The 21339-nt window shown below is 43.1% G+C and overlaps 1 protein-coding gene across 1 annotated transcript in view; it reads left to right on the top strand.

Annotated features, from left to right (window-relative positions):
- The window catches only part of LOC128571057 (rap1 GTPase-activating protein 2-like), a 60704-nt gene that overhangs the window by 31042 nt on the left and 8323 nt on the right, over positions 1-21339 (top strand). The window contains exons 8-9 of the mRNA XM_053570734.1: positions 6807-6944; positions 8494-8612. Coding sequence (XP_053426709.1) covers positions 6807-6944; positions 8494-8612 — 257 coding nt within the window. The remainder of the gene's footprint in view (positions 1-6806; positions 6945-8493; positions 8613-21339) is intronic.

Consider the following 21339-nt stretch of genomic DNA (forward strand, 5'->3'; position numbering starts at 1 on the left):
CTGTTTTAGTCCTGATGGACAGTGGCAGCCAGGGTGAAATAGGAGGAACTGAGAAATAAAGATGGAAGAGGGATGGAAGAGAAGAGGAACAGGAGACAAAAGAGGGAGCCAGGTCTGATAGACCAGGCAAGAGAGGGTGAATGTGAGGTGTGGTCAAGAGGAAAACAGGATGGGGTCTGGGGAAGGCAGATGAGCGGGGCCATGTAAAGACCTTCCTAGCCTCTAGACACAACTGGAGGCTCTGCCCCTGCTGATTTCAAGCCTAGGAAAATGTTCACCATCCCACAGTAAATACACTTGACAGGGAACTGTGAGAGTTGAGCTACAGTCGACTAGCTGACATAATGGTGTACAGTAGACCCTCCGAAGTTGACCTCCTCCCTGCCTAGTTGACCACCTCCTTCAGTTGACCTAATTTTCATAGACCAGACATGCCGCACAAGTATGTATTGGTACAGGAGGCCTAGTTCCTTATGTTGACCATCTCTGTATGTTGACCAGTTTGTTACAGTCCCTTGAATGGTCAACTTAGAGAGGTTCTACTGTGTTTTGTAGATGGTTAGTGGAGCATTTGTTGTTTTGAGTTTTGCAGGTTTCTTTCAGTATTTTGGAATTAATTATTACTTTTTTCAGGTTTAAAGTATTTTTATATCCTGGTGAAGCTAGTAGGCTATGGATGCTCTGCCCGTGGTGATCAATAGGGAAGAGAGTTGCAGATCTAAAGGAGAGTGGCCTGAGGCTATTTTGTCTAGTCCCTTGGCAGGGGTAGTAGTTGATCTGTGTTTGACTCCAGGGGGTCTGACATATTTAGAGGGGTTTCCAAGACAGGAGACTCTTTGAGACTTTATCATGACTTAAATCCTTTAAAACCGTGGGTTGATGAAAGATCTGCTTCTCCGTCCTGCTTTCACCGTCTGTAAGGCAGCGCCATGGGTGAGGGAGGGCACAGTCATAGTCACACAGCGTGAGCCTTCAAAGCTCTGACAGTTGTGATCAGCTTTTCTTCCTGCCATCAGGGGAACATGAGCTTTTTTTCCCCTGTGCCCTTCATCAAGGCCCTCCCTTCTCCCAAGCATGGAGGCCTGTGTTTGGGGGAGGCCAGTTGGGAAGATGCTTAGGCCACGCCTGTGGCCAGGCCTGGGTGTCTGGCCCAGCTCAGGAAACCATTTAGAGTATTTCTCCTTGGACATTTTGGGTGGTGCTGTGGTGTTAGCATTCTTGGGATTCTTTGTGGGGTTCACCCACACCTCCACTGAGTCCTTCTTGAAGGAACTGGTACCTCAAATGATTCCAGGAAGAAAAGTGGTGTGTTTTATCTCCTTCCTGTCAAAGTTCTCATCTCACAGGCAGATGAGAAACAGAGAGTCCTCAGAGCTGAAAGCGACCCCTGCCACGCATTCCCTCACCTCTTCCCAAAGCATGCGACCCTCTCCCTGTCTCCTAAGAAGCAGACCCATCATTGCCCTCGGCTGTGCCACCCTGCGTTCACACCGCTCAGAGCAGCTCTTAACCTCTTGCTTCGGTTCTCCTGGTTGTGCTGGAAGTTTTTCTTCCACAAGACACAGAACAGTTGGTTTGTGGACATCTAGACCTACTTTCAGACTGAGCTGCTTAGAGAGATATTCTCAGGACTCTGCTAGTTCTACAAATACTTCTAAAGTTTGCATTTTCACTTAGGTGATCTAAAACAAATTTCCAATTATAAAGACCAGGATTTTGCAGTGATAACCCCCAATTAAAAGATGTTTCAATGGACTAAATAGGTAGGATATGAAGTCGGCACTGCAAATATGGTCCATTGGACCACTGGTGTTGGGGGTATGTGGACGTATTCTTGGGAGTCTTGCAAGAGCTTTTTTTTAATGAGGGAACTGTGCATTACTCACCTCAGCAAGAGACTATGTCAACTCTGTTATTGAAGAGGTTTGTAATAGGTCCCTAATGCTGTGAAAAGAAATAGTGACAATACTTGACGTATCCACATAAGGACAAAAGCACATGTGTGCTACATTTTGAGAAACACCAGGATAGCCCAGCCCTCCACTGACCTCATGATAGAGAAGTGGATGTAAGACCAGGGAGAAGAAGGCCACCCAGCTGGCTGTGGCAGCAAGCAGGCAGAGAATGTTCAGGTTAATTTCTCCTAGCCTTTGGGGGACTGTGGTACTTAACACATTGGTCTGACCTGACCCCTAGTGGCAGGAGAGGCTGCAGAGATCCCAGCAAACTCTGTGGCTCCAAGGTATTTGCAGGCACAGGCAGCTCAGGCAGTGTCAGAGATGGTGGATAGAGCCCAGCAGGGGCCCAGGCAGAATCGTTGCCTGTGTCCTATTTCCTGAGACAGAAAGTTGTGGTGTCAAGATGGCCACACTGCCTTACAGGGCCACTGAGAGCGAGCTGATCTTACTCTTGGCCTGTTCAACCCATTGGTTGGAGCTGTGGTCTGTCCGAGTGGAAAGTCAGCTTCTGTCCTGTATTTGCCCTGCTAGAGGAACAGAAGACCCCGTACTGGACCTCACAGTGCTCCCTGATTAGAAGCCATTTCACAGGCAAGAAATTAGTATCATCTAGGAGGGCCCCACCTCTCTCACCTGGCTCTGATAAGCGTGTCCCCGGGGTGCTCATCTCCTTGGTTCAAGTCCCTTGAGTTTGTTAAATTGAAACAACTCACAAAACCCACTTGTAAGTAAGTGAGGGGCATTGTTGGCAGGGAAGGGAATTGCTCCCTCTATGATACTAACTGGTTGTTCAAACCCCGACTTGAGACGCGGTGACATCAGCAGGTAATGAGAAAGCAACACGGCCTCTCTCACCCCCCTCAAGGAGAACCTGTTCAAAGGAAAAGTGAGGTGTGCTGTGGGTTAGCTCGGAGGACTGCAGACTCTGAGGACAGCAAGGGACAGTCATGGGAAATGATGGCACAGACAGCTCTAAGACTCCCAGGTCTAGCAATGGTTAAGATTTCAGCTTGCCATGCAGAAGAACTTTGTAAAGGTCAGGCTGTCCACTGTCAGAACAAGGCAGCCTTGAAAGCAGGAGCTGTCTGTCCCTGGGGACTCGGAAGAAGGGAGGTAAGCTAGGCTAGCGAGGTTCAGGGGCTGAATGGGGGACTGTCCAGGCAGTGTCTGGAGACCTCCTCATGCTGGTGCAAAGCCTTCCTATGCCTGTCCTCTCTCCTGCCCCCTTCCCTACCACTGCCCTCCTTTCCTTTCTTGACCTTGGCTGACCCATCTGCCTGGTGTCAGAAGCCCTGTGCTTCTCTGTTCAGCTCTATGTTGAAGTGAAACAAGAAATACTTCACTCTGAATCCCTGGGCAGTTTCATCCGTATTGAGGCTTATTATAGGGCTTAGAAGTAGCTGTCATTTTTTTCTCCTTCCTTCCCTAAGACTGAAGCAGGAGAGCTGACCCTGAGCAGGCAGGTCTCATTCTGGTGTTGGACACACCTTGTCTCGTGTCATCCTTTTGGCCCTCACCACACTGTGCAAAGAGCCTGCATCTCGGGTTCACACACCGAGCTATGGGAAGAGACAAGTTTCAACCTCTTCCTGTTATGGCAGCTGCTGCCCTGCCCGTCCCTGGAATTCCTGTCAGCCCATTGTCCCCTCACACTTACCTCGCTGGCCTGACAGAGCACCAATACTGTTTGAGGAGCTGGTATCTTCCCTGATATTAGCCTCTGAAATATTTTTGAATTTTATCTTTCGGTGGGGGCCCTGAAAATTCCTGGATTCTAGTCATCTTTAGTTTGTCAGCCAGTTGAGTTATATTTTCAATCTGAATTGTTTTTTGGGGTATAGGGACCCTTTCATCTGCAGCCCAGGGCCCTAGGTTTGGGTCCTGGTTCCATCTCCTAACTGCTAGGTGGCCTCCTGACAACCATTTACTTTTCAAGACTCTTTCTTTATTTCTTTCCTTTCTTTTCATTCTTTCTTTTTGTTTTATTCTGTCACCCTTGGTAGAGTGCTGTGGTGTCATAGCTCAAGCAACATCAAACTCTTGGGCTCAAACAATTCTCTTGCCTCAGCTTCTCTAGTAGCTGGGACTACAGGTAGCTGCCACCACCCAGCTATTTTTTTTTTGTTGTTGTTGTTGTTTGTTTGTTTAGCAGGCCTGGGCCAGTTTGAACCCACCAGCCCTGGGGCATGTGGCTGGTGCCTTAACCGCTGAGCTATGGGCACCCAGCCCTTTCAAGACCTTTTCTTTTCTTTTCTTTCTTTTTTTTTTTTTACAGATTCAATTCACTTTATTATTATTACATAAAAACCCTATGTTGTAGCCACAGCTGGAGCCTGGGTCCTCTGCACAGAGACTCTGGTGTGGGTTAAGACCTTTTCTATCCAAAACGCCTGTCCTCTCTGCATCTCAGAGTTGTAAGGATTCAACACGCGTACACGAGTATGTGAAGCTTATTAGATTAGACACTGTCACACAGGGCTTATACCCACATTGAATCCTTTATGGGAAGGAGGCAGTGAGGAACATGGTCATGTGACACTTACCCCGTTTTCCCGAAAATAAGACATGCTCCAAAAATAAGACCTACTTACAGGAAAGATAAGATGTCCCCTGAAAATAAGACCTAATGCATCTTTGGGAGCACACCTTAAAATAAGACACCGTCTTATTTTTGGGGAATCAGGGTAGTGATGGGGATACGATCTGAGAAATGTGTTGTTAGAGGATTTCATTGTTGAGTAGACATTGTGGACTGTACTTAGAGGAACCTGGATGGCATAGCCTGCTCACACCCAGGCTGTGTGGTGTGGCCTGTGGCTCCTGGGCTACACACCTGTCCTGCATGTCATTGTGCTGAATGCTGTAGGCAGCTGTAGCACAGTGGTGAGTATCTGTGTACCTAAATATATCGAGACATATCCAAAGGTACAGTCAAAATACGGTATTATAATCTTATGGGATCATTGTCCTATACGCAGTTCTTTGTTGACCAAAATGCCACGAGGTGGTGCATAACTGTTTATCAGAATGTGATTAATTTGAAATGTGGTTGTTGATGATGCAGTGGCAAGATGTGAGGGCACTGGAGGAATGCAAAGATGCTGATATTTATGCAGCACCAAACTCATTCAGGGATCTCGCTGCTCCAGTGGTAGCTCAGTGTGCTGCCGCACCTGTCCTGGCCTTGACCAGCCAAAGGGCATGTGACTGTATGATACCAGGGCAATGGAGTGAATAGAACGTGTTGGCTGCTCTTACCATGTCACAGGAAAATCATTGCTAGGAGACTCTGCTCTGTGGTCTTGAGAGGGAGCAAGGGATGATGTCCCTCAAGGGACATCTTTGACTCAGACAAGAGAGCCAAAATGACATCAGGGTATGGGGCTCTGCACCTGGTTCTCCAGTGTCTTGTCTGAGGAGCTGTCCTGTCTACAAAGGGCCTTCCTTGAACATATGCCCCCATCAGGAGAGAAAGGCAGGTAGGACGGGGTCCTTTGCCATTCCCAAGCTTAGAAAATTCCTGGGCTAGAGAGATCCCAGGGAGACCTGTTCGGGTTGGGAGTGGTATTCAGTGTTTTCTGGGGCCACCTTGCCATAGACCGAGCTCTTCCTCAGATGCCTCAAGGGAGGAAGGGGCCTTGTTCTTCCACGTGAAACATCTGTAGTTTGGCCCACTGGGTGCATAAGCCAGTGCACGATTGTATATGCAGGGCAATGAATCCGGAGAGGACGATGCAGGACCCACACTTTAGTCCTTCTGCATCAATTTTGTGGAGCTGGGGTTCCAAGAACACCCTACCTCCGCTAGCTCACCATGATGAAGAAAATCAATCAGCTTTAGTGGCAAGAAAACCTAGGTGGCTGGTGGTCCAGTTGGTCATTGGTATCTAGGATCTTTCCATCTTTCCCCTCTGCCATTCCTGGCTTGTCAACTTTGCCCCTTGGGCTCAGCTCCTCATGGCCTCAAGGTGGCTGCTGTGATTTCAGGTGCAGACATGTCCTACCTTTTGGGGGAGTCATTGAAGAAGCCTTCCCCAAAGCCCTTAGAGACATCCCTTCATGTTCCATTGGCCAGGGGAGGGGCTAAGTGACTGCCTTAGACAGATCACAACTTATTCCTATGTCTCATGGGGGAGGAGGAGACATTGCACCAGGCTGTGGCTCTGTCAGCGAGAGGATTAGGGCCATGTGTCTCCTCTTTCAGTAGCCGTCAGGCCATGGGCTTATGATGCACATGTGTTTTGAGCCCCCTGCAAGTGTGAAGGGCAGTGTCCTGCATAGCTTGATGCACATGATTTCAACAAAGGTGAATATATTCCAAGCAGCACTTTCGGATGACAGCAGAAAGGGTGGTCTAGGGTATAAATATAGAAGAAAGCTTCTAGATAAAGGGAGTCAACTTTCAGTCAAGCTTCCGACCGTTTAATCCCCACCATGATCCCGCATGAAACATGTAACTCCCACATTACAGTGAGGAAGTTGCAGCTTAGAGAGGCACACAGATTTGGGGAGCTCCAAGCCTCACTTCCCTTACCTGTAAGATGAAGATCACAACCTTTGTCCACCCTGTAGGGGAGCTGGGGCCCTGACCCTTTGGACTTCCCTGCCCCACCTCTACCCGTGCCCAGAGTGTGGGAAGAATACAGGAGAATTCCCTGTAAACTGCAGTGGTGATGGCATGCGCCTCTGCAATCCTGTGTGCACGCACATGTCTGTGTGTGTGCACGTGTGGGTACACACACATGCAGAGGATTGCATCTGTGGACTTTATGGGGAGGGCAGGTTCACCAGAAGGGCTGGATGCTAACTCTCAGGTCCTTGTTCTTCCCCACCCTGACCTCCTCACAGAGGGCTATCCGTGTGCGCAGCCACTCCATGGAGACCATGGTGGGCAGCCAGAAGAAATCACATGGTGGGGCCATCCCTGGCAGTCTCAGCGGGGGCATCTCTCACAACAGTGTGGAGGTCACCAAAACTACCTTCTCGGTAAGTGGCTGCAGGTCCTGGGGCACCACATGGGGCCTAGGCGGTCCCTCCCAGACCCATATGGGTGGTGGGTACCCCCTCCCAGTCTGTGGGTGACTACCACAGGGCAAGCTGGATGGCAGAGGGAGACCGAGGCTGCTTGGGGAGTGACCCCAGTCCCTGCCCTCTGAGAGTGGTCATTTAGAGCCTCCCTCCCAGATGGCCCCTGGGGTTGGCTCATAGGAGAATCCCTCTTGTTTTATTCATTGAATTTCTTCAACAACTGGGCCTTTATCCTTGGGCTAACCCTACAAAATCATCCTGGGGCATGTTTCAACCCACAATAGCAGTAGCCACCCCCAACTTGCTGTCCTTCAGGCACTGAGCTAAGTCATTCATAGAGGAGATCTCTCCTGTTCCCTATAATGGCTGCCTGAGGTGGGTACTTATTCTATAGTCCAAATTTGAAGAAAAGGAGGCCCAGAGTGGTTAAGTAACTTGCTAAAGGTCATCCAGCTTAGCTTAAGTGCTGGGGTTTGAATGCAAGTCTGCTTGATCCCAAGTCCATGCTCTTTATCCAGCTCCCAGGGAAGGGGAGGGCCCTGCAGGTGTGTGATTTCAGGCCTGGGGAGGTGAGGGAGCCGTAGAGCAGGTCCTTTTATAAAGCAGAGGCTTTGGATTTGTACAGACGAGGATTTTCTTTTCTTCTTTCTTCAGATAGTAGCTTAGACTCACCATGATACTAATAATTAGTATTATAAATGGCCTTGCATAATTGATTTTCTAAATATTTTGATAGCTATTATCTTGTTCCTCCCAGGAGGTCCATGAAGTGAGCAGAGCAGGGCCATTATCACCATCTGTGGTAATTCAGGGTTTCACCACGTGCCTGTGGTTGCCTGGTTTGTGCATGGTAGAAGTTGGTGCCTGGGTTAGAAGCCTGGTGGGCTGTAAAGATGAGCTCCTGGCTCCCATCTGCCCCCACCCCACATGAGGCCAGGAAACCTCATCTGGCTTCCCTCATCTTGTGCATGTGGACCTGGCTCTGTGGCTCTCATTTATGTTATTATTGTGACACTTGCCTGAGTCAATTTATTTGTGAGCAACACATGGAGGTCAGGGGCCCTGGGTTCCTTGGCACCAGTGATTTGTTAGATGACCGTGACCTTGCCTCTTGGGTCTTCACTGTCTTCATAGTCAAATGAGAGGTTGAACTAGGTCGTTCCAGGGTTCTCTAGCTTGGGATTCTCAGCTTGTAACCCCGGAATTGTCCTGACCTTCCCAATTTGTGGGGCTCTCCTTCTAGTGGCCTTGACCTTCAAGAATTCTGGTCTTTGGTGGATCATCACCTGAGGGCAGGGGCTTGGCTTAAGAATACAGGGAAAGGGCTGTGAGTTGCTTGAGCCTCGGGGGCTCCGCTCCTGTGACAGATCCCAATGTTCCTAGCTTTCTCTCTATTCTCTGGGGTCTCTTCCAGACTGGGAGCCATTTGTAAACTCATGAGGCGGGGTGAAGGGAAAGAGCTCTGGGTTTAGGGTGGGAGCACTCATTCTGGTGATTTCATTGGCAGCCTCCGGTGGCAGTGGCAACAGCGAAGAACCAGTCACGGAGCCCCATCAAGCGGCGGTCAGGGCTCTTTCCCCGTCTACATACGGGCTCTGAAGGCCAGGGGGACAGCCGGACGCGATGGTAACTCTTGGGGCTCCGTGCTCCAGCCTGACTGTGGGGTCTGTCAGATGCCCACTGGTGGGGAGACTTGTGCTCAGCTTTGGAGATGGCTTCCTTTCCTTTGTGTTGGGAACACTCTAATTCTTCTCTTTCAGCTATTTTGAATTATACTTTACATTATATTTAATTCTAATTACCCTACTGTACTCTTGAACACTTGGTGATCTTATTTGCTCTAACTATTTTGTACCTATTAAAATAGTGTACCTCTGCCCCTTCCCTGACTCACTTAGTAATCACCAATCACTCTGTCTCCACGAGCCCTGTGCTTTCATTAATAGCTCCCATATATGGGAGAGGACATGAAGTGTTTGTCTTTCCATGTCTGGCGTCTTTTCCTTAATATAAGGACCTCTAGTTTTGTCTATATTGCAGCAAATGACAGGATTGCATTCTTTTTAGTGGCTGAATAATGTTCCATTGTGTGTATGTAACACCTTTTCTTCCTTCATTTGTCTGTTGATGGATACTTAGGCTGATTCCATATCTTAGCTATTGTAAATAGTGCTGCAGTGAGCAGGGAGTACAGGTATCTCTTTGACATGACATACTGATTTCAGTTCCTTTGGATCTATGTGCAGCATAAATGCTGGATTGTATGGTAGGTTCTATTTTTAATTTTTTATAGAACTACCTATAGCTCCTGTACTAATTTATATTCCTACCAACAGTATATGAATATTCTCCTTTCTCTGCATCCTTGCCAGCATCTGTTATTTTTTTGTCTTTTTGATAAAATCCATTTTAACTGGAGTGAGATGATCTCTCTCTCTCTCTCTTTTTTTTTTTTTTTTTTCCAGAAATGAGGTCTTATTCTATTGCCCAGGCTGGAGTGCAGGGGCCTAATCATAGCTCACTGCAGTTTTGAATTTCTGGGCTCAAGAGATCCTCTTGCCTCTGCCTCCTGAGTAACTGGTGCAAGCCACCATCCCTGGCTAATTTTTCTTACTTTTGTAGAGACAGGGTCTTGCTATATTGCCCAGGCTGGTCTCAAACTCCTGACTTCAAGTGATCCTCCTGCCTTGGCTTCCGAAAGTGCTAGGAGTACAGGTGTGAGCCACTGTGTTTGGCTGAGATGATATCTCATTGTGGTTTTGATTTGTATTTCCCTGATAAATTGGTGATGTTGAGCAATTTTTCATACAACTCTTAGGCATTTGTACATCTTCTGTGAAATGTCTATTCTTCAGATCTTTTGCACATTTTAAAATTGAATTATTATTATTTTTGCTATTGAGTTGTTTGAGTTCCTTATATATTCTGGTTATTAATTCCTTGTTGGATGAACGGTTTACAGATATTTTCTCTTATTCTGCAGATTGGCTCTTTATTTTGTTGATTGTTTTGTTTCCTATACAGAAACTTTTTCGCTTTAATCTTATTTGTTTTGCTTTTGTTGCCTGTGTTTTTAGGTGTTATCCCAAAGTCTTTGTCCAGGCCAGAGTCCTGAATCATTTTCCCAGTGTTTTCTTCTAGTAGTTTGATAGGTCTTGTATGTGAGTATCTAATACATTTTGATTTGATATTTACATTTGGTGAGATATAGGGATCTAGTTTCATTTTTATGCATATGGTTTTATTCAATTTTCCAGCATCACTTTATTGAAGAGACTGTCATTTCCCTGATGTATGTTCTCAGCACCTTATCATTTGGTGATAAATGCATGGGTTTATTTCTAGGTTCTCTCTTCTGTTCCATTGGTCTCTGTGTCTGTTTTTATGCCAATGCTGTGCTGTTTTGGTTACTATAACCTTGTAATGTATTCTGAAACCAGGCAACATGGTACCTCCAGCTTTAGTTTTTTTTGTTGAGGATTACTTTGGCCATTCAGGATCTATTGTTGTTCCAGTAGATTTTAGGATTGTCTGTTTCTTTCAATTATGTCACTGATATTTTGTTGAATCTGTAGGTCACTTTGGGTATTATGGACATTTTAACAACATTAATTCTTCCAACTTATGAGCATAGGATGTATTTCCATTTTTTGGTGTCATATTTAATTTTCTTATCAGTGTTTTATGGTTTTGCTTATAGAAATTTTTCACTTCTTAGGTTAAATTTATTCCTAGGTATCTTGAATTTTTTGTAGCTAGTATAAATGGGATTGCTCTCCTGATTTCTTTTTCAGTTTGTTCATTGTTGGTGTATATAGATGCTACTGATTTTTGTATATTGATTTTGTATCCTGCAACTTTACTGAATTTATCACTTCTAATAGTTTGTTGGTGGAATCTTTATGTTTTTCTAAGTAAACAAAGGATAATTTGACTTCTTCATTTTCATTTTGAATGCCTTTTATTTCTTTTTCTTGCCTAATTGCTCTGGCCTAAAAGTGTGTGAAAGTGGGCATCCTTGTCTTGTTCCAGATGTTAGAAAAAAGGCTTTCAATTTTTCCTTATTCAGTATGAGATCAGCTGTGGATTTGTCATATATGGCTTATTGTGTTGAGGTACACCCAACTTCAGTGACCCAGTTTGTTGAGAGTTTTTATCATAAAGGATGTTGAATTTTGTTAAATGCTTTTTTCACATTTATTGAAATAATTATATGTTTTTTTGTCTTCAATTCTGTTACTATGTTATATCACATTTATTAATTTGCATATGTTGAACCATCCTTTCTTCCCTGGGATAAATGTACTTGATCATGGTGAATGAACTTTTTTTTAATTTATTTATTTAGTTTTTATTTTTGGACTTTCAGAAAGTCTCTTTATTTTTATTTATTTATTTATTTTTATTGTTAAATCATAGCTATGTACATTGGTGCAATCAAGGGGTATAATGAGCTAGTTTCATGTACAATTTGAAATATTCTCATCAAAGTATTCAACGTAGCCTTCATGGCATTTTCTTAGTTATTGTATGTAGACATTTGTATTCTGCATTTAGTAGGTTTTGCCTGTACCCATTCTAAGATGCACTGTAGGTGTGGCCCCACCCATTACCCTCCCTCCACCCTGACTTCTCCCCTCCCTTCCCCTCCCTTGACCCTTTCCCCATATTCTTGTGCTATAGTTGGGTTATAGCCTTCATATGAAAGCTATAAATTAGCTTCATGGTAGGGCTGAGTACATTGGATACTTTTTCTTCCATTCCTGAGATACTTTGCTAAGAAGAATATGTTCCAGCTCCATCCATGTAAGCATGAAAGAGGTAAAGTCTCCATCTTTCTTTAAGGCTGCATAACATTCCATGGTATACATGTACCACAATTTGCTAGTCCATTCGTGGGTTGGTGGGCACTCGGGCTTCTTCCATGACTTAGTAATTATAAATTGGGCTGCAGTAAACATTTTGGTACAGATGTCTTTGTTATATTATGATTTTTGGTCTTCTGGGTATATACCTAGTAAAGGAATTATAGGATCGCATGGCAGGTCTATTTTTAGATCTCTAAGTATTTGCCAAACATCCTTCCAAAAGGAATGTATTAGTGTGCATTCCCATCAGCAGTGTAGAAGTGTGCCCCTTTATCCACATCCACGCCAACATCTCTGGTTTTGGGATTTTGTTATGTGGGTTACTCTTACTGGGGTTAAGTGATATCTCAAAGTAGTTTTGATTTGCATTTCTCTGATGATTAAGGATGATGAGCTTTTTCTCTTGTGTTTGTAGATTGTGCATCTGTCTTCTTTAGAGAAGTTTCTCTTCAAGTCCCTTGTCCACCCCGAGATGGGATCACTTGTTCTTTTCTTGCTAATACATTTGAGTTCTCTGTGGGTTCTGGTTATTAAACCTTTATCGGAGGCATAACCTGCAAATATTTTCTCCCAATCTGAGGGCTGTCTGCTTGCTTTACTTACTATGTTCTTGGCTGTACAGAAGGTTTTTAGTTTGATCAGGTCCCAGTAATGTATTTTTGATACTGCTTCAATTGCCTGGGGAGTCCTCCTCATAAAATATTCACCCAGGCCAATTCCTTCAAGAGTTTTCCCTGCACTTTCTTCAAGTATTTTTATAGTTTCATGTCTTAAATTTAAATCTTTTATCTAGGGAGAGTCTATCTTAGTTAATGGTGAAAGATATGGGTCCAGTTTCAGTCTTTTACAGATTGCCAGCCAGTTCACCCAGCACCATTTGTTAAATAGGGAATCTTTTCCCCACTGAATGTTTTTAATTGGCTTGTCAAAGATCAAATAATGGTAAGTAGCTGGATTCATCTCTTGGTTCTCTATTCTGTTCCAGACATCCACTTCTCTGTTTTTGTGCTAATACCATGCTGTTTTGATCACTATCAATTTATAGTACAGTCTCAGGTCTGATAGCATGATTCCTCCTGCTGTGTTTTTATTGCTGAGTAATGTTTTGGCTTTTCAAGGTTTTTTCTGATTCCATATAAAATGAAATATTATTTTTTCAAGATCTTTAAAATATGACAATGGAGCTTTAATAGGAATTGCATTAAAATTATATATTGCTTTGGGTAGTATAGACATTTTAACAATGTTGATTCTTCCCAGCCATGAGCATGGTATGTTTTTCCATTTGTTAACATCTTCAGCTATTTCTTTTCTTAAAGTTTCATAGTTCTCTTTGTAGAGATCTTTCACGTCCTTTGTTAGGTATACTCCCAAATATTTCATCTTCTTTGGCACTACTGTGAGAGGAATAGAGTCCTTGATTGTTTTTTCAGCTTGGTTATTGTTGGTATATATAAAGGCTACAGATTTATGGGTGTTGATTTTGTAGCCTGAGACATTGCTGTATTCCTTGATCACTTCTAAAAGTTTTGGAGTAGAATCCCTAGTGTTTCACTCATCTGCGAAGAGTGAAAGTTTGATCTCTTCTGACCCTATGTGGATATCCTTGATATCCTTTTCTTCCCTAATTGCAATGGCTAAAACTTCCATTACAATGTTAAAGAGCAATGGAGACAATGGGCAACCTTGCCTGGTTCCTGATCTAAGTGGAAATGATTTCAATTTAACTCCATTCAATTTCAATTTAACTCCAATACGATATGGGCTGTGGGTTTGCTATAGATGGCCTGTAAATGTCCCTTCTATACCAATTTTTTTAAGTGTTCTGATCATGAAGGGATGCTGGATATTATCAAAAGCTTTTTCTGCATCAATTTAGAGAATCATGTGGTCTTTATTTTTTAGTTTGTTTATGTGCTGAGTTACATTTATAGATTTACGTATATTGAACCAGCCTTGAGAGCCTTGGTTGTGGTGTATAATTTTTTTGATGTGTTGTTGGATTCTGTTTGTTAGGATCTTATTGAGAATTTTTGCATCAATATTCAGTAGTGATATTGGTCTATAATTTTCTTGTTGGGTCTTTCCCTGGTTTAGGGATCAAGGTAACGTTTGCTTCGTAGAATGTGTTGGGTAGTAGTCCTTCTTTTTCTATATTTTGGAAGAGGTTTAGTAATGCAGGTACTAGTTCTTCTTTAAAGGTTTGGTAGAATTCTGATGTAAAGCCATCTGGTCCTGGGCTTTTCTTTTTAGGGAGATTTTTGTATAGCTATTTCAGAACTTGATATAGGCCTGTTCAACATTTCCACTTCATTCTGGCTAAGTCTTGGTAGGTGGCGTACTTCCAGATATTGGTCGATTTCTTTCAGATTTTTATATTTCTGAGAGTAAAGTTTTTTGTAATATTCGTTAAGGATTTTTTTAATTTCTGAGGGGTCTGTTGTTATTTCATCTTTACTATTTCTGATTGATGAAATTAGAGATTTTACTCTTTTTTTCCTGGTTAGGTTGGCCAAAGGTTTATCTATTTTATTGACCTTTTCAAAAAACCCACCTTTGGATTTACTGATTTGTCGTATAATTCTTTTGTTTTCAATTTCATTTAATTCTGCTCTGATTTTGATTATTTCTTTTCTTCTGCTGGGTTTGGGGTTGGAGTGTTCTTCCTTCTCCAGTTGCTTGAGATGTCCCATTATGTTATTAACTTCTTCTCTTTCCGTTTTCTTGAGGAAGGCTTGCAGTGCTATAAATTTCTCTCTTAGGACTGCCTTTGCAGTATTCCAGAGGTTCTGATAATTCATGTCTTCATTGTTGTTTTGTTCCAGAAATTTGGTGATTTCCTTCTTAATCTCGTCTATAACTCATCTATTTAGCTTCCTTGTTCTTGTATGTGTATGCAGATTGCTGTTATTGCGTTCAACTTTTATTCCATGATGGTCTGAGAAGATGCAAGGAATAATTTCTATTTTTAAAAATTTGCTGAGGTTAGATTTGTGCCCCAGGATGTGGTCAATTTTGGAGCATGTTCTGTGGGCTGAAGAGAAGAATGTGTATTCAGTTTTATTGTGATGAAATGTTCTGTAGATATCTGTTAAGTCCAGATGTTGAATGGTTAAGTTTATTTTTATTTTATTTTTTAATTAATTAATTTATTTTTATTAAACCATAGCTGTGTACATTAGTATGATCATGGGGCACCATACACTTGGTTCATAGATCGTTTGACACATTTTCATCACATTAGTTAACATAGCTTTTGTAGCATTTTCTTAGTTTTTTTGCTAAGACCTTTACATTCCACATTTACTAGGATTCACATATACCCTTGTAAGATGCACCGCAGGTGTAATCCCATTAATCCCCCTCCTTTCCCCTCCCTCCCCCCCTCCCCTCCCTTTTCCCTTTCTCCCTATTCTTAGGTTGTAACTGGGTTATAGCTTTCATGTGAAGGTCCTACATTAGTTTCATAATAAGGGTGAGTACATTGGGTACTTTTTCTTCCATTCTTGAGACACTTTACTGAGAAGAATATGTTCCAGATCCATCCATGTAAACATGAAAGAGGTAAAGTCTCCATCTTTCTTTAAGGATGCATAATATTCCATGGTGTACATATACCACAATTTATTAATCCATTCGTGGATCGATGGGCACTTGGGCTTTTTCCACAACTTAGCAATTATGAATAGGGCTGCAATAAATATTCTGATACAAATATCTTTGTTATGATGTGATTTTTGGTCTTCTGGGTATATGCCCAGTAGAGGAATTACAGGATTGAATGGCAGATCTATTTTTAGATCTCTAAGTGTTCTCCATATCTCTTTCCAAAAGGAATGTATTAATTTGCATTCCCACCAGCAGTGCAAAAGTGTTCCCTTTTCTCCACATCCACGCCAACATCTCTGGTCTTGGGATTTTGTGATATAGGCTAGTTTCACTGGAATAGATGATATCTCAAAGTAGTTTTGATTTGCATTTCTCTGATGATTAAAGATGATGAGCATTTTTTCATATGTCTGAAGGCCATGTGCCTGTCTTCTTCAGAGAAGTTTCTCTTCAAATCCCTTGCCCAGCCTGCGATGGGATCCTTTGTTCTTTTCTTGCTAATGCGTTTGAGTTCTCTGTGGATTCTGGTTATTAAACCTTTGTCAGAGACATAACCTGCAAATATCTTCTCCCATTCTGAGGGATGTTTGCTTGCTTTACTTACTGTGTTCTTGGCTGTGCAGAAGCTTTTTAGTTTGATCAAGTCCCAATAGTGTATTTTTGAAGCAGCTTCAATTGCCCGGGGGTCCTTCTCATAAAAAACTCGCCCAACCCAATTTCTTCAAGGGTTTTCCCTACACTCTCTTCTAGTATTTTTATAGTTTCATGTCTTAGGTTTAAATCTTTAACCAGTGAGAGTCTATCTTGGTTAATGGTGAGAGGTTTGGGTCCAGTTTCAGTCTTCTACAGGTTGCCAGCCAGTTCACCCAGCACCATTTGTTAAATAGGGAATCTTTTCCCCACTGAATGTTTTTAATTGGCTTGTCAAAGATTAAATAATGGTAAGTAGCTGGATTCATCTCTTGGTTCTCTATTCTGTTCCAGATGTCTACTTCTCTGTTTTTGTGCCAGTACCATGCTGTTTTGATCACTATCGATTTGTAGTATAGTCTGAGGTCTGGTAGCATGATTCCTCCTGCTTTGTTTTTATTTTTGAGTAATGTCTTGGCTATTCGAGGTTTTTTCTGATTCCATATAAAACGAAGTATTATTTTTTCAAGATCTTTAAAGTATGACAGTGGAGCTTTAATGGGGATTGCGTTGAAATTATATATTGCTTTGGGTAGTATGGACATTTTAACAATGTTGATTCTTCCCAGCAATGAGCATGGTATGTTTTTCCATTTGTTAACATTCTCAGCTGGAACCAGACAAGGCTGCCCATTGTCTCCATTGCTCTTTAAAATTGTAATGGAAGTTTTAGCCACCGCAATTAGGGAAGAAAAGGAGATCAAGGGTATCCACATAGGGTCAGAAGAGATCAAACTTTCGCTCTTCGCAGATGATATGATTGTATATCTGGAAAATACTAGGGACTCTACTACAAAACTCTTAGAAGTGATTAAGGAATGCAGCAGTGTCTCAGGTTACAAAATCAACATTCATAAATCGGTAGCCTTTATATATACCAACAATAGTCAAGTTGAAAAAACAGTTAAGGACTCTATCCCATTCACAGTAGTGCCAAAGAAGATGAAATACTTGGGAGTTTATCTAACAAAGGACGTGAACAATCTATATAAAGAGAACTATGAAACTCTAAGAAAAGTGAATGGTTAAGTTTAAATCTAAGATTTCTTTGCTTAGCTTCTTTAGCAGAATCTATCCAGTACTGCTAGAGGGATGTTAAAATCTCCGACTACTATGGAACTGGAGCAAATCAAGTCGCTCATGTCTGTTAGAGTTTCTCTTATAAATTGAGGTGCGTTCTGGTGGGGTGCATAAATATTAATAATTGAAATCTCATCATATTGAGTATTGCCTTTAACAAATATTAAGTGTCCATCCTTATCCTTCCTTATTTTGGTTGGTTTAAAGCCTATTGCATCTGCGAATAGGATTGCAACGCCTGCTTTTTTCTGCTTCCCATTTGCCTGGAGTACAGATGACCATCCCTTCACCTTGAGTCTATATTTGTCTTTTAATGTAAGATGAGATTCTTGTATGTAGCAGATATCGGGTTTGAGTGTGTATATCCAGTCAACCAATCTGTGCCTCTTTAGAGGACAATTTAAACCATTCACATTAATTGAGAATATTGATAAGCTTTTGAGAGTCTGTTGGATATTTTTAATCCTTTTGTGACTGTGGAAGTTGGAATTTGATGAAAATTTTCTGGGTGGGTTTACTTTTGTGGTGGAGGATTATGCTTGTCTTTATGGAGGATAGGTCTGAGAATATCCTGGAGAGCTGGTTTAGTTGTGGCAAATTTCTTCAACATGTGAATGTCATTAAAGTATTTAAATTCTCCATCATAAATTAAACTCAGTTTAGCTGGGTATAGGATCCTGGGTTGAAAGTTATTTTGTTTTAGGAGATTAAAAGTCAATGACCATCCTCTTCTAGCTTGAAAGGTTTCAGCAGAGAGATCTGCAGTTATTCTAATATTCTTGCCCTTGTAGGTGATGGTTTTCTTTCGTCTGGTTGCTTTCAGAATTTTCTCCTTCATATTAACTTTAGTGAAATTGATTATGATGTGTCTGGGGGATGTCTTATTCGGGTTGAGTCCTGCTGGAGTTCTGAAACTGTCAGCTATCTGAAATTCAGAATCTCTTGGCATGTCTGGAAAGTTCTCCTTCATAATCTCATGGAGAAGAGACTCTATGTCTTGTGAAGCCACTTTGTCGCTTTTGGGGATCCCTATAAAACGAATATTGCTTTTCTTAGAATTATCCCAGAGCTCTCTGAGAGAGTAATCTGTTTTTGCCCTGCATTTCCCTTCCTCTCTGAGAATTTGGGAGTGTTCGAAAGCTTTGTCTTCAATGTCAGAAATCCTTTCTTCTGCTTGCTCCATTCTGTTACTGAGGGATTCTACTGTGTTTCTCAGATCTTTGAGGGCTGCAAGTTCTTGTCTCAATGTGTCAAAATCTTTGGTCATATGGTCTTTGAATTCGTTGAATTCTTGAGACATCTTTTGGGTTACTGCTTGGAATTCTAATTTGATCTTATTTGCTATCCAGATTCTGAATTCGATTTCTGACATCTCAGCTATTTGTTTGTGCATGGGATCTTGTGTTGTGTCTGCCCCATTGTTCCTTGGGGGAGTTGATCTAATCTGATTATTCATATTGCCAGAGTTTTTCCTTTGATTTTGTCTCATGATTGTTTTTCACCCTTTCCTTTGGCCATCCTCAGAGTTGGGGTGGTGTCTCTCCAAGATTAGACCCCCGGGGGGATCACTCTATTGTTGCTGGATCTTTGTAGGGAATGACCCTTTGTAGCTCTTCTGGGGCTGCCCCAGCCAAGGAGTTCTGGTTATGGGAGCAGCTCCCCCACCCATCCAGCAACGGGGGCGGGGTGGTGGTGGACAAAGTTCTGGGAGTGCCTGGAACCCAGTGACTGTGTCACAGAGGACCCAAGGCTTCAGCAGTCTCTGGGTAGGAGAAGAGCTCCGCACAGAGGCAGGGAGGGCTCCGGAGGGCACACAGCTTCCAGAGTCCCTGGCCAGAGGAGCGGGTGGGGTGGAGGCAGGGAGGGTACAGGAGGGAGGACTCGGGGAGTTCTTGGTTAGGGCGTGGGGAGGCCCAGCAGGTGGGGTAGCAGGTCCCTGCGCAGCTCTTCCAGAGATCCAGGAGGGTCCCAGCGCAGCTCTTACCTGGGTCTGGGAGGGTGCCAGTTGCGGGTCACAGTGCAGCTCTTCCAGGGAGGGTGCCGATCACGGTGGCAGAGCAGCTCTTCCAGAGGTTCAGGAGGGTGCCGAATGTGGGTCAGGGGGCAACTCTTCTGGAGGTCCGGAAGGGTCCTTGTGCAGTTCTTTTGGAAGTTTGGTGTGTGGGGGGGTCCTGGCGCAGCTCTTACCCAGGTCGGGAGGGTGCGGATCGTGGGTCCTGGCGCAGCTCTTCCAGAGGTGGGAGGGTGCCGATCACGTGTCCCAGCACAGCTCTTCTGGAGGTCCGGCTGGGTGCCGATTGTGGGTTCTAGCACAGCTCTTCCAGAGGTGGGAGGATGCTGATCACGGTCTCGGAGCAGCACTTCTGGAGGTCTGGGAGGGTGCCAATTGGGGGTCCCAGTGCAGCTCTTCCCTGAACTTTTTTTTCTAATCACAAGTTTTACTTTTATTATCTTTTTAAAAAAGTTTTTTTTTTTTTTTTTTCGAGACAGAGTCTCACTTTGTCACCCTTGGTAGAGTGCCATGGCGTCACAGCTCACAGCAACCTCCAACTCTTGGGCTTAACAATTCTTTTGCCTCAGCCTCCCAAGTATCTGGGACTACAGGCGCCCACCACAATGCCCAGCTTTTTGTTGTTGTTGTTGTTGTTGCAGTTGTCATTGCTGTTTTAGCTGGCCAGGGCCGGGTTTGAACCTACTCTACCACCCTCGATATATGGGGCTGGCATCCTACCCACTGAGCCACAGCCGCTGCCCCCTATCTTTTCAGAATTAATACAATTAAACCAAATGTTAAAGGGGGAAAATAGTAATCCATTAATTCTAACTTTTTAGGGTATTTCTTTCCAATCTTTTAAGGGAATTTTGCATTTATTTTTTAACAATATCCACATACTTAAAAACCATATTAAGGGGATATAAATGTTTTTGTTACAAGGGGTAGCTTTTATAATGCTTTAGTCAGGGCTGTAAGTGTCCTCAGCACCTGTATGGTGCTCATTGTACCTGTTAGGTAGTTTTTGAATGATCTTTATAATGTATGGTTGAATCCTGTTTGCTAACATTTTTTTGAGGATTTTTGCATCTATGTTTATCAGGGATATTGCCCTGTAATTTTCTTTTTTTGTCGTGTCCTTGTCTGGGTTTGATGCTTTCTCATTCTTTTAACTGGTGAGCACATTTGTTCTTTCTTTGGCAAGCAGCATTTATTGAGTGTCTGCCATGTGCTAGGTACAGCTCTGAGTGTTGAGACAAGTGCCACAAAAGATACAAACCTATCCTCACAGGGGTCCTCAAACTGTGGCCCATGGGCCACATGAAGTGGTGTGAATTGTATTTGTTCCCGTTTTGTTTTTTTACTTCAAAATAAGATATGTGCAGTGTGCATAGGAATTTGTTCATAGTTTTTTTTTTTAAACTATAGTTCCATCCTTCAACGGTCTGAGGGACAGTGAACTGGCCCCCTGTTTAAAAAGTTTGAGGACCTCTGCGAGTCTAGAAGCTTACAGTTTCGTAAGGAAGAAGGAGGAGAAATTTGGTTAACTTTGAGGTTTCCAAGTTGTCTGTCTATAGCCCTGGGTGATGGCTTCATCTTCTGAGCTAGGGCAGGTAGGACAGAGACAGGTTAATGGAGGAGAAGAAAGAAGGAAAAGTTGTTTGGAACCTGTGCATGGGAGTTTTTGGGGTCCATGCCTGGAGATGTCCACTGGAGTGGTCAGAACTGCAGGTTTTGAGTTTAGGAGAGAGGCCTTGGGGTAGAGGTGCTAGTTAAAAATGGGTTAATGATCTGACCACCCGGACAAGGTGTGTACAGTACCATGTTCAACAGCAAAGGGAGAAGGAAGAGCTGGTGAAGCTGGCTGGGAAGGAAAGGGGAGGGAGGAGGAGAGCCTGGAAAAGAGAAATTCCAGGAGGGAGAACATCAGCATCAGATGTGCAGAGAACTCCAGTGAGGTGACCCACACCCTGTGTGGTTGACACGAGGCTATTAGGAACCTCATCCAAAGTGCATCAAGACACTTTACACTCTAGAATTGCTATAATCAAAAAGACAAATAATAAACAATGCCAGAGAGGATATAGAGAAATTAGAACCCTTGTTTATTGCT

This window comes from Nycticebus coucang, chromosome 18, assembly GCF_027406575.1.
Source record: "Nycticebus coucang isolate mNycCou1 chromosome 18, mNycCou1.pri, whole genome shotgun sequence".
Classification (NCBI taxonomy): domain Eukaryota; kingdom Metazoa; phylum Chordata; class Mammalia; order Primates; family Lorisidae; genus Nycticebus; species Nycticebus coucang.